The sequence below is a fragment of the Pongo pygmaeus genome, chromosome 5 (assembly GCF_028885625.2).
Source record: "Pongo pygmaeus isolate AG05252 chromosome 5, NHGRI_mPonPyg2-v2.0_pri, whole genome shotgun sequence".
Lineage (NCBI taxonomy): Eukaryota > Metazoa > Chordata > Mammalia > Primates > Hominidae > Pongo > Pongo pygmaeus.
The window spans coordinates 17679320-17695970 of NC_072378.2; the positions used below are offsets into that span (position 1 = coordinate 17679320).

Sequence of the window (16651 nt, forward strand, 5' to 3'; positions counted from 1 at the left end):
GTCAGAAGTTTGAGACCACCAGACCAACATGGTGAAACCCCATGTTTACTAAAAATACAAAAATAGCCAGGCGTGGTGGCACACGCCTGTAACCCCAGCTACTCAGGAGGCCGAAGCAGGAGAATCCCTTGAGCCTGGGAGGCAGAGACTGCAGTGAGCCAAGATCACACCACAGCACTCCAGCCTGGGTGACAGAGCTAGATTGTCTCAAAAAAAAAGAAAAGTAAACAGTTTTAATTAGTGACATCAGACTACAATTTTTATTTTACTTCAAACTAAGATATCTGCCTTGTCAGGGACTTCCCAGAAAATGGATACAGCAAGTGGGCTTTTTTGTCACTTACTAGAAAAATTAATTAATATAATACCACACAAAACCTCTCATCACAAACAAAAGACCTACTTTGCATTAAACAATTTAATACATGCAAGTATTGAATTTAGTCACCTAAAGGAAAAAAACTTCTGATAAGAAGCAGGAAAATTCAGAGACAATATGAAGACCCTAAATCAGGAGACTAATTTGAGTAATAATAAAACTCTAGTCTCCCACAAAAAAAAGACCCTAAATCAAACAGTTCTATTTAATTTCAAATTTCAATTGCATATATATAATAAGGACTCAATTTTTAATAACTCCTTACTTATATACATATGCCAGGTCCTGTTCTAAAAGCTTCACTTGTCCCATTTAACCTCCACAACAATTTTCACTTTACACATGAGTAAATCAACTTGTCCAAGTCCAGGTAGAACAGGGATCCAAACTCAGGCTGACTCCATTACACTACAATTTTTTCCTAACAACTATCCTATCAACTATCCAATCCTATTAATGTTTCCATTTCTACTCCCACTGATTATATTAAGCATCTAGGATAAAGCAAATAAGGATAAAATAAAAGTCAAAAACTTGGTGACTTCTGGAATGATTTAAATATTCAACCTCTAAATATCCCTCCTTTTCAACTCTGAGAACAATCCAGCTATCAGATACCAGGCAGGACATACTTATTTGGGACAAAGTATCACAAAGAAGCTTCCAAAACAAATAAAAACAATACTATCGTATAAACCATGGTATAGCAAACCATGATCTGTGGGCTGGGCCAAATTCAGACCTTGGCCTTTTTTCATACAAGCTAAGAATGGTTTTTACATTTGCTAAAGGATTGTTAAAAACAAAACAAACGACAATTTACCACAGCAAAGCCTAAAAATTTACTATCTGTGTCCCTTTCAGAAAAAGTTTACTGACCCCTGATCTAAGCTACTGATAAAGAGGTTTCCTTCCCCTTTTTAAAAATAGCTAAGCAGTGGCTCATGCCTGTAATCCCAGCACTTCGGGAGGCCAAGGCAGGTAGATGGATCACTTGAGGTCGGGAGTTCGAGACCAGCCTGACCAACATGGAGAAACCTCATCTCTACTAAAAATACAAAATTAGCTGGGCGTGGTGTTGCATGCCTGTAATCCCAGCTACTTGGGAGGCTGAAGCAGGAGAGTTGCTTGAACCCGGGAGGCGGAGGTGGCAATGAGCCAAGATGGTGCCTTTGCACTCCAGCCTGGGCAACAAGAGCGAAACTCTGTCTAAAAAAAAAAAAAAGCTAAATGCACCAGGTGCAGTGGCTCATGCTTATAATCCCAGCACTTTGAGAGGCCGAGGAGGCCAGACCACGTCGTGAGGAGTTCGAGACCAGCCTGGCCAACTTGGTGAAACCCAGTCTCTATTAAAAATACAAAAATTAGGCCGGGTGCGGTAGCTCACGCCTGTAATCCCAGCACTTTGGGAGGCCAAGGCAGGTGGATCAGGAGGTCAGGAGTTCAAGAACAGCTTGGCCAAGATGGTGAAACCCTGTCTCTACTAAAAATACAAAAATTAGCCAGGCGTGGTGGTAGGTGCCTATAATCCCAGCTACTCGGGAGGCTGAGGCAGAGAATTGCTTGAACCCGGGAGGCGGAGGTTGCAGTGAGCCGAGGTCGCACCATTGCACTCCAGCCTGAGTGACAGAGCAAGACTCCATTTCAAAAAAAAAAAAAAAATTAGCTAGGCGTGGTGGTCTGAGCCTGTAATCACAGCTACTCAAGAGCTGAGGCAGGAGAACTGCTTGAACTTGGGAGGCAGAGGTTGCGGTGAGCCAAGATTGTGCCACTGCACTCCAGCCTGGGCAACAGAGCAAGACTCTGTCTCGGGGGAAAAAAAAAAGCTAAATGCAGGAACTGACTTGTAAGACAAACTATATCTAGGAGGATTAAAGGCGGAGTCCCTTAGCTCTAAACCAGAAGATAAATGTCTGAAGCACACTCCCCACACCACCCCACCCCACCCCCATCCCGGGACAAAAAGGGCAAAAATAAGTGCCCAAGAGTGCAACGGCACCATCTTGGCTTGGCTCACTGCAACCTCCGCCTCCCGGGTTCAAGCAACTCTCCTGCTTCAGCCTCCCAAGCAGCTGGAATTACAGGCATGCGCCACCACGCCCAGCTAATTTTGTATTTTTAGTAGTGCCACCTCTCACCAGGAGGCGGCAGTAGGTTCTGCCAGAGGCAAGGTTCTGGTTTGCCCATGGGCTCAAGTTTTTTGTAGTGGCTACTAAGAAAAGCAAGCAGCTTGACCTCTCCAAAGAGCTGACTTTCTGTGCCTGACAATCTGAACAAAAAGGAAATGGAAAAGGAAGACAGGAACTAACCACATTCTCTTCAGTGACCTATTCACTCCCAACTAGAAAAATGACACCATTTCTGGCCAGGCGAGGTAGCTCATGCCTGTAATATCAGCACTTTGGGAGGCCGAGGCAGGCAGATCACAAGGTCAGGAGATCGAGACCATCCTGGCTAACACAGTGAAACTCCGTCTCTACTAAAAATACAAAAAATTAGCTGGACGTGGTGGCAGGCACCTGTAGTCCCAGCTACTCGGGAGGCTGAAGCAGAAGAATGGTGTGAACCCGGGAGGCAGAGCTTGCAGTCAGCAGAGATCATGCCACTGCACTCCAGCCTGGGTGACAGAGCGAGGCTCCGTCTCAAAAAAAAAAAAAATATTAGCCATTTGTGGTGGCGCATGCCGGTAATGCTAGCTACTCGGGAGGCTGAGGCAGGAGAATAGCTTGAACCCAGGAGGCAGAGGTTGCACTGAGCCGAGATTGCGCCATTGCACTCCAGCCTGGGCAACAGATGCAAAACTCCGTCTCAAAAAAACAAAGGAGAAAAGAAAAATGACACCATTTCCTAAATGCATCTGGGAAAAAGGTAAAGGGGTAGGGGAGAAGGCAAGTAAGAATGATCAGCTTGCATTATTCAGGGCTGTTCTTCATATTTGCTTCTACAATTCTTAAGAGTTATTACCCTTATTACCCTTCAGTTATTTGAGCAAGACAATGAATTTGTCCACACAACTTCATGCAAGATGACATTTTAAAGAACAGAAGTTGGGCCGGGCGCGGTGGCTCACGCCTGTAATACCAGCACTTTTGGGAGGCTGTGGTGGGTGGATCACCTGAGGTCAGTTTGAGACCAGCCTGACCAACATGGTGAAATCCCGTCTCTAAAAATACAAAAATTAGCCGGGCGTGGTGGCGCATGCCTGTAATCCCAACTACTCGGGCGGCTGAGGCAAGAGAATGGCATGAACCCAGGAGGCAGAGGCTGCAGTGAGCCAAGATCGCGCCATTGCACTCCAGCCTGGGCCACAGAACAAGACTCCATCTCAAAAAAAAAAAATCAGAAGTTAAAGAAGGAAAGTAGTAAACTTACAGCATTTCCCAGGAGAGCTAAACCCAGAAGTCAAAACAGGAAATTACAAGTCAAATGAACACATGCAGAAGTCATAGGTACTGGGTGACTGTACTAGCAAGTTGCCCTGACAGGCACTGGCAAACATCCATTAACTAACAACGCCAGACCTCTCATTGTTTCTTACTCCAACTTTCTGCTATACTACCAAAAGCTTAATTTTTGCCCAGAAACCCTTGGACACTAATCAAATAACATTAGTATAAAACATGCCATGTCATGAAGCTTGCTTCATGATGACTCAGCAGCTTCTGCAAAACATCCAGTTGACAGCCTAGGATAGTAAACAGCGAGTGGGTAGACCCTATGTCCACCAAAGCCTCAATAAGGACTAAAGAAAGTCCTTATTTTTAAGATTAAAAAAAAAATTTAAAAAGGGGAGTATTCTTTTGAATATACCTGAATACTTTTCTTGGGTAGTGGTAGTTTCTGCCAATATTAAATAGCACCTACAGTGCTGATCAAGAAACCCCTAAATACCTTTAATTCCCAATTCAAAAGCTAAAATATGTTTTCTTTTTTAATTAAATAGCCAGGGCAAAAAGCAAAAGTATTTTAGATAAGGGGCAGTAATAAATTATCAAGATTTAAAACAAAACTACACAGCCTGAAGTCGTATCAACTCTAAGACACCTTGGATCATAGATGTTATGCTGTTAAGACATCATCTCCTCAAAATTAGATTTTTATTTTATCTAAGTACATTTAAGCTGTGATCAGGGGCCGGGCGCGGTGGCTCACGCCTGTAATCCCAGCACTTTGGAGGCCGAAGCGGGCAGATCAGGAGGTCAGGAGATCGAGACCGTCCTGGCTAACATGGTGAAACCCCGTCTCTACTAAAAATACAAAAAATTAGCCAGGCGTGGTGGCGGGCGCCTGTAGTCCCAGCTACTCTGGATGCCGAGGCAGGAGAATGGCATTAACCCGGGAGGCGGAGCTTGCAGTGAGCCAAGATCGCGCCACTGCACTCCAGCCTGGGTGACAGAGCGAGACTCCGTCTCAAAAAAAAAAAAAAAAAAAAGCTGTGATAACTTCAGACATCTGGAAAATATGAATTCCCTTCTAACCTCTATCCAGACCATCCAATGACCTATATTTAAAACAAGTCATTTTTCTACATGTCATACAAGAAAATCTAAGCACTCAGAGGCATTCATAGGAGAAAAGAAAGCATGCATGTCTAACTTCCATTCTACAGACGGATTAGGTTAAATGGCCAGGCTTGTGACCTGAATTCTAATCTTAAATCTGCTTGCAAATACCCCTGTTCTTCACAAATTTGAAAACTAAGCACTTTATGTACGTATCTGGGGGAAAACTGGTGGGAGTAATAACAGTGCCAAACCTAACCATCAGTAGAGAACGACTTAAAATACCTGAACCACAATTTTTACTACTCAAACATTTCCCTCAAATTAAAAAACATTTAAGAAAACTAAAAAAAAAAAAATTTCCTCAAATCTTTACTTTTTTTTTTTTTTCCGAGACAAGAGTCTCGCTCTGTCGCCCAGGCTGGAGTGCAGGGGCAAGATCTCTGCTCATGGCAAGCTCCGCCTCCCGGGTTCACGCCATTCTCCTGCCTTAGCCTCCCAAGTAGCTGGGACTACAGGCGCCTGCCACCACGCCCGGCGAATTTTTTGTATTTGTTAGTAGCGACGGGGTTTCACCGTGTTAGCCAGGATGGTCTGGATCTCCTGACCTCGTGATCCGCCGGCCTCGGCCTCCCAAAGTGCTGGGATTACAGGCGTGAGCCAACGCGCCCGACCCAAATCTTTACTTTTAAAAATCTGTTGATAACGACACAATTTACCAACATAAACCATGTGAAAGTGTGTAATCTTTATTAGCATCCAGAATAAAGTAATCTAGGAAGTCTACCTTTAACAGTAGGCAACAAGTTATCAGATCCTTTTGCTACACTTTTGTTTTTCAACAAATTTAAGACACACACTTCCCACCTCAGTGTCACTGATAAGTTTTTTAAGTGGCTTTATTAAAATAAGTTAACGTTTTCCTATTCAATACTTCTAACAATCAATATTTTAAAAATGGAATTTTCTCAGAATCAACTATCTCATTTACAATTAGGATAATCTTTTTTTATAATTTTAAACATCCACACGTTCATACGGTGGCTAAACTATAAGACCACCAACATTCCTGGAGTGTCAAAAGTAACTAAACTTCTAGAATACGCCTCATAATATTAAAATATTTTGTGTATGAGATCAGAGTCAACTGTGGAGAATGGCCAATTCCAGCCTCCAAAATAAAGGCGGGGGTGGGGGGGGGGGGGGAGTCGCGCAGCAGAGAAAAGACGTAAGGGTGGAGAGGGACTTTCAAAATGCCCCAGTGCCACGGTTAACTATAACCCGGTTAAGAAAATCTAAGCCAATGCTCTCAAGACGAGGAGGGCCACGGGCAGGGGAAACCGAGAATTAACTCATAAGCTGAGACTAAGTTATTCCACTTTCCATGTAACAGCGCCCCCCACAACTCCCCGTCTGCCCCAGAGTTAAGATTCCAAGGGGCAGCCCCCCTCCCCACACACACTAAAGGAGGGACACCAGAAAACAGCAAGTACAAGGTCCATCAACCACATCTTTTCCTTTCTCCCTCGAGAGAACGTGAGTAATACCCTCAAACTCCAAATCCCCGCCAAAAAATAAAGAAACGCGCGCATCAGGGGCCTACAATTTCTTTTCCCGCCCATTGCCTGCCTGGGAAAGCCCCTGACCCAGAGGGTTGGGGGAAAGGCGGCCCAAACCACACGTGTGCGCCGCAAGGCTGGGCCTGTCTCAGCCCACTTCCCGTCGCCACCCCCAACGGCCTGAGCTCCCCCGGAGCCTCACTCGGGCCTTTCCTCAGGCCCTCCTGTCTGCTCCACGTGGGGCGCCGGGGCCTCGAACCGCCCGTCCCCTCCAGCCGAGTTTCCCCACCCGCCAGGCCACCGCGGCGTCGGGGTCCCATACCTGATGCTGTTGTCGCCCCTGTTGGTAAGGCTTAATTGGCCCCTGGTGGCAACGCCGCGTCCGGATCTTGCCGCCACCGCCCCCTCCGACTCCTCCGGCTCCCGAGGCCATGGCGGAGCCTCCGCCGCTTCCCTCTCCGGGGCGGGTAAGGGGGCGGGAGAGGCAGAGGCGGAGGCCTTAGAGCGCCCCCCCCGCCGCCCGGCCCCGGCCCCGGCCCAAAAGTCCGCCCGCGCTGTCCACACAGTGGACACAAGCACCCCAGGAACCGCGAGGTTACGAGCAGGAGCGGAGAGACGGTGAGTGCTGGCAGCGGGGAAGGGGGTGGCGGCCGCAGAGGCCGAACAGGCTCCGGTCCGGCCGCCTCTGCGGACCCCCGCCTCTGTGTATGTCACGGTCTCTATGGAGATCTCCCGCAGAGGACAGCACGAACAGCTCCGGGCGGTGTTGAGGCCTAACTCGACCGCCGACTGGTGGAGGTTCTTCCGTCGCCCTAGCCGTAGGTGCCGCAGTTGAAGCCGCTGGCGCCGCCCGCCTACCCCTCCCCTGTGCGCACAGCGCCCGCCCCGCCGTCGTCGTCGTCCCTGCAGCCTCCGCCGCCGTTGCGCCTATTACCCCTGCTAAGGCGGCTGCCGCGGTCGCGAGCCAGAATGTCGTCACTCACAGGCGCCCGACGCATTTGCATCATCATGCTGCGACGAGCTGATAGGCAAAGAGGAAGGACTGGTCGAGTCCACGCTCTCGGCCGCGCGGCACGCTGGGAAACGTAGTTCAACAACGGAACGCGGGTTCTCGGAAAGGAAGAGGGACGGGGAAGGAGATCTCTGGGGCGCCGCAGAGGCACAAAGCCAAGGGGTACTTTTGCTGTTCTTGGCTGTAAATTAGACTCTGAAAAGGCACTTAACATAAAAACAGTAACCTCTTCCCATTCTCCTTCTCCCTGTCGGTTCGTTAAAGTGGGCAGGAAGTAAGCAGATAGTAAAATCAAAGACAAGAGCTAATGATATAAGAAGGAGGAAAAAAAAAATCTGTGGTTGAAAAACAATGTCCATGATCCTTAGAATTAGAAAATATATACGGCTTCATTAATGTTTCTTTAAACATATAAAGGCTTTGTTGCAGACACACGGGGCTGGAATTCTGGTTCCGCCACCCAACCTATTTGACCTTGGATGAATCAAAACCGTCTGAGCCTTAGCTTCCTCCTTCATAAAATGGGAGCTTTAAAATCCACCTTATAAAGCTGTTGTGAGGAGCAGACGTGATTATCTATGGAGAGCATGTATATTTGCTAATAGACGAAAAATGCGATGAATGATTACAATTATAACCCATGCAGTCAGCTAACATTAGGGGTAAGTGATATATCCTTAGTAATAAAAGTATACTGTATTTGCTCCAAATATTTAGGAAACTGAGTAAGTGAGCTAGACTCAAAGTCTGAATCCGCAAAATGTATATTCTAGGAGTTGACGATTAGAAAGGTCCTGGTGATCACATAGTCCAACCCTCTCTTTCAAGATGTCCAGAGAAATTTAGGTGGCACAATCAATGACACTGAGATGGGTAATCAAAGCCAGGACTATAACCCAACTTTTCTGTAAGAGTTAAAGACAAATAGCCAAATGATTAGGGAGGAAAAATCTGTTGTGAAAAATCTTAGACTTTAACTATAAATCTTTTTTTTCTTTCTTTCTTTCTTTTTTTTGAGAGACAGAGTCTTGCCCTGTCGCCCAGGCTGGAGTGCAGTGGCGCGATCTTGGCTCACTGCAACCTCTGCCTCCCAGGTGCAAGCTATTCTCCTGCCTCAGCTTCCTAAGTAGCTGGGACTACAGGCGTGCACCACCACGCCCAGCTGATTTGTGTATTTTTAGTAGAGATGGGGTTTCGCCATGTTGGCCAGGCTGGCCTTGAACTCCTGACCTCAAGTGATCCACCCGCCTTGGCCTCCCAAAGTGCCGGGATTACCCGTGTGAGCCGCCACACCCAGCCTATTTACTATAAATCTACCATTTACTAGCTGTGTAGCCTTGGGGAAGTTACAAAACAAGTTTTCTCTTGTTTTGCCCAGGCTGGAGTGCAATGGCACAATCTCAGCAACCTCCACCTCCTGGGTTCAAGTGATTTTCCTGCCTCAGCCTCCCGAGTAGCTAGGATTACAGGCATGTGCCACGACGGCCGGCTAATTTTGTATTTTTACTAGAGACGGGGTTTCTCCATGTTGGTCAGGCTGGTCTCGAACTCCCAGTCTCAGGTGATCCGCCCACGGCCTCCCAAAGTGCTGGGATTACAGGCATGAGCCACCTCGCCCAGCCCACTGATCCTGTTTCTAAGCTTCATTTTTTTCATCCGCAAATAGAGCGAATATTGACCTCACAGGGTAGTGGTCTGGTGAAAGGATTAATGTATATCTAGTTCATAATAACTGCTTAGATAGAAAGCATCCAATATCAACCATCAATCAGATATAAATAATTAGTTCCAAGACATTTATACTATCTCCAAAATCAAACTGCACAATTCACGTTCACTGTTTAAATCATACAAGTGAAATTGTGAAAACAATCTTCTAGTACCTTTGAACTTGTACCTTTCAGCGCCTAAAGAAACTATGCTATAACAAGCATAGGTGTACACATCAATGGCTTTCAGGGGCACCTCTGACCACAACCATCAAGATCAAGACAAGTTGCCAAATATGATAAACAAAATTAATCTATTTTCTCTTCCGCTGTCCCATCCTAGCTTCATGCCTCCTCCCACCAACTTCCCACTAAACTCTCCAGGTATGCCCCCTCTTCCTCCTGAAGCCCTTCGTCTTTCTTAAAGACAGTTGTTTCCCTCAGGTGCTGTCTTCCTCCTATGCAGAAATCCTGTTCTTCCACAAATCCATAGCTAGATATTTGACAGCCAAGTAAAGTAATTCATGATAAGCTAACTCATAGGGAAGATCTGTACCTGAATCTTTAATTGGGTTATATGTAGAGGAGATTAAACCGTAGCCACATCCCATCTGCCCTCTTCACTCTATCAGACTCAGAGTTTCCATCACAGAACAGAGGACTGACTGGAATCAAAGCTCACCCCTTTCTTGGAGGCTATTCTTTGATGTGCTGGACACCCTTCACAGCCAACCTTTGAAAGGAAGAGAGACGCGAAAGAATTGGGCCAAATGTAGACAATGCTTCAGAAATAGAAGATTGGTAGAACTTGAGGAGATATGGGAAAATCCACATTCCTTTTACCCATGCTTTCAACTTTTTACCCATTTCCACAATTCTTTTATTTCTTGGAAGTAAAATAGTATTTGAGGGAACTATAATGCATTAATCTCACATTCATGTGATTGAGTCATTGGAAGCCGTGCCAGGCTTGAGAGCAGAGAAGGAATAAGAGACAGGAGGAAATCTGCATTCAACCTGAACCTAGTTTTTTCAGCCAAATAAATGGCACATTGGGAGACACTGCAATTCATGAAAAGCTTGTTGCTACAATAGTCCTCCTCCGCCGAGAAACTTCTTTATTTTTTCCCCATATAATATAGTAGAAAGTGGCCGAGCATAGTGGCTCACACCTGTAATCCCAGCACTCTGGGAGGCCAAGGCGGGTGGATCACTGGAAGTCAGGAGTTCGAGACCAGCCTGGCCAACGTGGTGAAACCTGTCTCCACTTAAAAAAAAAAAAAAAATTATCTGGGCGTGGTGGTGGTCACCTGTAGTCCCAGCTACTCGGGAAGCTAAGGCAGGAGAATCGCTTGACCCATGGAGGCAGAGGTTGCAGTGAGCTGAGATCATGCCACTGCACTCCAGCCTGGGCCACAGAGTGAGACTCCACATCAAAAAAATTAAAAAATTAAAACAACAAATATATATATGTGTGTGTGTGGTTATATATATATGTGTGTGTGTGTGGTTATATATATATGTGTGTGTGTGTGGTTATATATGTGTGTGTGTGGTTATATATATATATACACATATGTGTGTGTGTGGTTATATATGTGTGTGTGGTTATATATATATATACACATATATATGTGTGTGTGTGGTTATATACATATGTGTGTGTGGTTATATATATATATATACACATATATATGTGTGTGTGTGTGTGGTTATATATCTATATAACCGGCTGCCAATTATAAATTAGCAAATAGGCTGCTGACCCATCTCTAATAGATAAGGAGTATCCACTAATTAAAAGCAAAATACAATTTAGTCTAAACCCAACCTAGATTGAAAAAGAGCCGAGAGCCATCATATGTCTTTCAGAAGGTAATAATACAATTCTGGCCAAAAGAATGTTTAAAGATGACAAGTACAAGAAGTTACGAAGTTTTATGTAGTTATTCCACCCTACCAAAACAAAATGAGGTATCTCATTTTTATGAAAACAAATTATCACAGTCATGCACAGCATAACAATGTTTCAATCAACGATGGACCCAATATACAATGGTGGTCGCATAAAGAGCTGAAAAATTCCTATTGCCTGGTGATACTGTCTTTATCCTAACGTCTTATTGCAACACATTGCTCACGTGTTTGTGGTGATGCTGGTATAAACAAACCTACTGTGTTGCCATTTGTGTAAAAGTGGAGTACGTACAATTATGCACAGTACAGAATACTTCATAATGATAAGTGGCTGTTTCTGGTTTATGTATTTACCTTTTTTTTTAACAGGCACTCTTTGCCATTTCCTGTTGCTACCATACTTTATTATTTTAAAGTGTATTCCTGGTCAGGCATGTGGCTCACACCTGTAATCTCAGCAATTTGGGAGGCCAAGGCAGGAGGATCACTTGAGGCCAGGAGATTGAAACCAGCCTGGGCAACATAATGAGATCCTTCTCTACAAAGAAATGAAAAAATTAGTTGGGCTTAGTGGTGTGCACCTGTAGTCCCAGCTACTAGGGAGGCTGAGGCAGGAGGATCACTTGAGCCCAGGAGTCTAAGGCTGCAGCAAGCTATGATCTCACCACTGCAGTCCAGCCTAGGTAACAGAGTGAGACCCCATCTCCAAAGAAAAAAATAAAGAAAATGAAGCTATTGGGTTTATTTATTATTTATTTATTTATTGCCTGTTTGCTTGTATTTTAGGGAAAGAAGGGCCACACAATGGAAAGATATTTAAGGATGTAAATCATTATATTCTCATTAACTTACTGTGTTCTCTCTCTATTGGGAATAAAGTAATATTTAAGACTAAATTAACTAATATGAGCAAATTTTCATTAACTACATATATCACTTGATTCCAACATGCCATATATTTCCTCTTCCTGACTACATGTATCAATGTATACTAGACTTTGGTATATATGTGTTTATGTACGTTACATTATCGTTTAAGGCATATTTTAAATTCAATCTTGAATGGAAATTCAGTTTTATTGGATGAAATAATAACCAAATTTAGGAAGGCAATCCTATCCTAACATTTAAGACAGTTAATGAGTTAACTGAGATTAATTCATTAAAACACAAATATTTATTGAGATATTTATGTGTTGGTTTCTAGTCCTGGCATTTAGTATGTCAGTATACAAAACTGTAAAACAATCTGTCTACACATTACGCTACACTTTACCATTTTATCGAGTTATACTAAAGTTTACTATTTTATAATCTATTAATCATTAGCACTTAACACTGATAATTCACCTTAAAAATGCTACACTCAAGCCAGGCGCGGTGGCTCACACCTGTAATCCAGCAGTTTGGGAGGCCAAGGTGTGCGGATCATCCGAGGTCAGGAGTTTGAGACCAGCCTGGCCAACATGGCGAAACTCTGTCTCTACTAAAAAAATTAAAAAATTAGCCGAGTGTGGTGGCACATGCCTGTAATCCCAGCTACTTGGGAGGCTGAGACAGGAGAATCGCTTGAACTTGGGAGGCAGAGGTTGCAGTGAGCCGAGATCATGCCACGGCACTCCAGCCTGGGCAACTGAGCCAGACTCTGTCTCAAAAAAAAAAAAAAAAAAAAACTACACTGTAAATTCTAAACACATGCTGTTGAATCTATCTCATACAAGAAATCAAGGGCGGGCACGGTGGCTCATGCCTGTAATCTCAGCACTTTGGGAGGCTGAGGCAGGTGGATCACAAGGTCAGGAGATCAAGACCATCCTGGCTAACATAGTGAAACCCCTGTCTCTACTAAAAATACAAAAAAAAAATTAGCCGGGCGTGGTGGCGGGCACCTGTAGGCCCAGCTACTCGGGAAGCTGAGGCAGGAGAATGGCGTGAACCTGGGAGACGGAGCTTTCAGTGAGCGGAGATTGTGCCACTGCACTCCAGCCTGGGCGACAGAGTGAGACTCCATCTCAAAAAAAAAAAGAAAAAAGAAAAAAAAAAGAAATCAATTGGTTTAGTTTCATTTATTAATATAATTCATCAGTTACATTACAAAACTGGACTTATTAAGGTTGCAGTCTGTAAAACTATAACATTTGTAAACCTTAGTTTGCTAACACTAAGCTTCTTTATTTTTTAAAAGCATTTGTAGAGAATGCTCAAGTTTATCAGACCCTAACTTATTAAGGCATTTCTTTTCAAAAGCATGCAAACCAGTTAACATGCAAACAACCCTGACATACATATCACTCCACCACCACCAGACAAGCACGGCCTACCCAGTTTAAACAGTGACTTTTGGCCTCTTGCTGCTATTCTGACCAGCAAGCACCAGCAGCAGCCCCTGGGAGCTTGTTAGAATAAAGCAGCTCTGCCCATCCCAAGCCAACACAATCAGAACCTACATTTTAACAAGATCACCAGGTGAACTGTATTACATTCTAGGAGCATTGTTTCAAAAATTAACCATGCCACAGGAAGTTATTAATCTGAAGTTAGATTAACTTTGAAGGCAAGATAATGAGGTACCTGAAGTTCCCATAAAGAGCAGGCTTAGGAATTTCTGTTCCTTACTAATCCACAACAATCAACAATTTAAGAATTGATGAACCAACAGCTTATACAGCATGTAGATTTTTTTTTCCTCTTTATCATTCTGTACCTTTCTCCTTTACCACAAAGTGAGTGGATATAAAATGAACCATTTTTTAATTATTTTTTCATTAACTTTTTTTTCCAAAGGAAAAAGGTAATCTAGCAGAAGTTATTAACATCTGAAATGTTAAGGGTCTAAAACTGAGCATTAGTTATGAAATATACTTAAGCATAGATATTTCAAGAACCCCTTGCTAATTCCCATGTATCCTTTTCTTATACAAATTTTCTTTTAGTCATTGCTGGTTGTTTGGTTGGTTGCAAAAGAAAAAGAAAAATTTTATTTTAGAATTAATTCATGAAAAACAAAAAACATGGATGTAAAGTAAACCCTAATCCAAGAAGCTATGAGCAGAGATAAATTCCTAGAAGAAATATCAGGCTACTTTCTTAGAATTGCGATGACTTTTCTTTTACTCCGTTGTAGTCACAAAATCATTTTTAAGGTAGAAAAGCAAGCAGGCACTCTATGAGGGAATATTCTTAGGCTTGGATTAGCATCTAATATATCTGGAATGCTACATGAGAATTCAGGCAACTTGCAATAAACTGTAGTTTTTCTAAACTGTAAAGGCAGGAATGGTGGCAGCTTTCTACTTGACAAATCATAAAAACAATTAGATTACCTATCTCTAGTAGCTTGACCTCTTTTTTTTTTTTTTTTTTTTAAAGACGGAATCTGCCTCTGTCGCCCAGGCTGGAGTGCTGGAGTGCAGTGGCGTGATCTCGGCTCACTGCAAGCTCTGCCTCCCAGGTTCACGCCATTCTCCTGCCTCAGCCACCCGAGTAGCTGGGACTACAGGCGCCCGCCACTATGCCTGGCTAATTTTTTGTATTTTTTTTTTTTTTTTTTTTTTTAGTAGGGACGGGGTTTCACTGTGTTAGCCAGGATGGTCTCGATCTCCTGACCTCGTGATCCACCCGCCTTGGCCTCCCAGAGTGCTGGGATTACAGGCATGAGCCACCGCACCCGGCCGTAGCTTGACCTCTTAAATAGCTGCTATGAAGCTAAGACAATAATTGGACACAGTATTTTCTCCAAACATTACTTCTGGAAAAGTACAATTTGATAACAATAATGGATATGTTAGTCTAAAAGTTTCCAGAAGCGAGTCATCAAAAGTATTCTTGCCACAACATGCCTATTGTTCTTAACTCCTGCAATAGGGAAAGCCTAAAAAGCTGTGCAATACAAAAGGTGAAAAATCATATTTAAAAGACTCACATACATCACCCCTTGTATAGGCCAAATAGAAGCATGTTTGCTCATGTGAACAGTTAAACATCAAGGCAAGATAATGAGGGAACTGAAGTTCCTGTAAAGAGCAGGCTTAGGAATTTCTGTTCCTTACTAATCTACAACAACCAACAATTTAAGTAAGAACTGATGAGCCAACAGCTTATTGATCATGTAGATTTTTTTCCTTTTACCATTCAGTAACTTTCACTTTTACCACAAAGTGAGCAGAAATGAAATGAACCATTTTTTAATTGTTATTTTCATTAGCTTCTATTTCCAAAGGAAGCTAGGCTACTAGCTGAAATGAAAATCTGGATTTAGCACATTCTTATTCCATATCATCACAGGTAGCAGAGTTGATTTAACGGAGCAATTACACAAGCATAATGGTTAGTTAAGATGATTTTAAGCCAATACCTGTAATCCATGGCCAGTGGCCTCAATGTAGCTTACCTTGTTTGAATCCATTATAATGACAGTAGGATATCATGAGCTACCAAAAGTAGGCTTCTTTAAAACCAAAAAAAAAAAAAAAAAAAAAAAAAACCCAATAAAAAGAACTCTTCAAATATTCTCCAAAGCAAAGATGAGTGAGGTTATATCATTCTACATTTAGTATTAAAAAGGCAGTATCACCAAACAAATTGAAGGCAACTTTGCAGATGTTGAGCAAAACCTACTTAAACAACCACCCCCAACTACAGAAAACTCTCCCCCTCTCCCCATGAAGGTGTAGCTTCCACTATGTACCCACACAATGTGTAGGATAAAAGCATCAAAGCAGACCATAGGTCTCCAAAAAGGCCACAACCAAGCAATAAAGAGCATCGACTAGCTGCAGTTAAACCCAAGCCATAACTTAAATGCTTTCAATTAGAAACAGTTACACTTTCTTTTTCACTTGTTTGGTCATAAAATCTTGCCCCTTCAATGAGTCAGCAGTGACTCATAAGCACTTCCTACAAGAAGCACCTGCTTTTAGGCCCATCCCTTCCAGCCGAAGTGCTGAGACCCAGGATTGATTTTAGCTTCATCCTTGCTGATGCTTGAGTTTAATCACTTGTCTCTCTCTTACTGGATGTCCATGTTGGCCAGCAGTTACTCTGCAAAGTAGTGGTCTGCTGCTGTGCAGTGAGGAGGCAAATCCGCAAAGGGGCACCAGGAGTAGACAATTGGGAAGGAAATGCCATTTTTCTCTCTTCACTCTTGTCCACTATAGCTCTGCCTCTTCGACTCCTCATCATAAGGGCCCAGCCTTTACAACTATGCCTCTTCCCATACCAGCAGAGTCTCCTCTCAAGGTTTGGTTTTGGTTTACAAACAAAGAGGAACTGACTTTTTCCCTACACCACTAACTTTAGAACAGGGTCCTTTGAAAAGTGTCCAAAACTGAGGTCGGGAGTTCGAGACCAGCCAGACCAACATGGAGAAACCCCGTCTCTACTAAAAATACCAAATTAGCCGGGTGTGGTGGCATATGCCTATAATCGCAGCTACTCGGGAGGTTGAGGCAGGAGAATTCCTTGAACCCAGGAGGCGGAGGTTGTGGTAAGCTGAGACCGCACCAATTGCACTCCATCCAGCATGGGCAAAAAGAGCAAAACTCTGTCTCAAAAAAAAAAAAAAAAAAAAAGAA

The 16651-nt window shown here is 43.5% G+C and overlaps 1 protein-coding gene across 5 annotated transcripts in view; it reads right to left on the reverse strand.

The window, feature by feature from the left end:
• Positions 1–15886, reverse strand: part of NUP153 (nucleoporin 153) — a 102640-nt gene extending 86754 nt beyond the window's left edge. For 3 of the 5 annotated variants that reach the window (XM_054490479.2, XM_063665843.1, XM_054490478.2), the window contains exon 1: positions 6763–7760. In XM_054490479.2, coding sequence (XP_054346454.2) covers positions 6763–6873 — 111 coding nt within the window. In that variant the 5' untranslated portion in view covers positions 6874–7760. Of the gene's footprint in view, positions 1–6762; positions 7761–15468 lie in introns of those variants that run through there. The other 2 variants (XM_063665844.1, XM_063665842.1) reach the window with 1 other exon arrangement.
• Between the last annotated feature and the right edge of the window lie 765 nt (positions 15887–16651).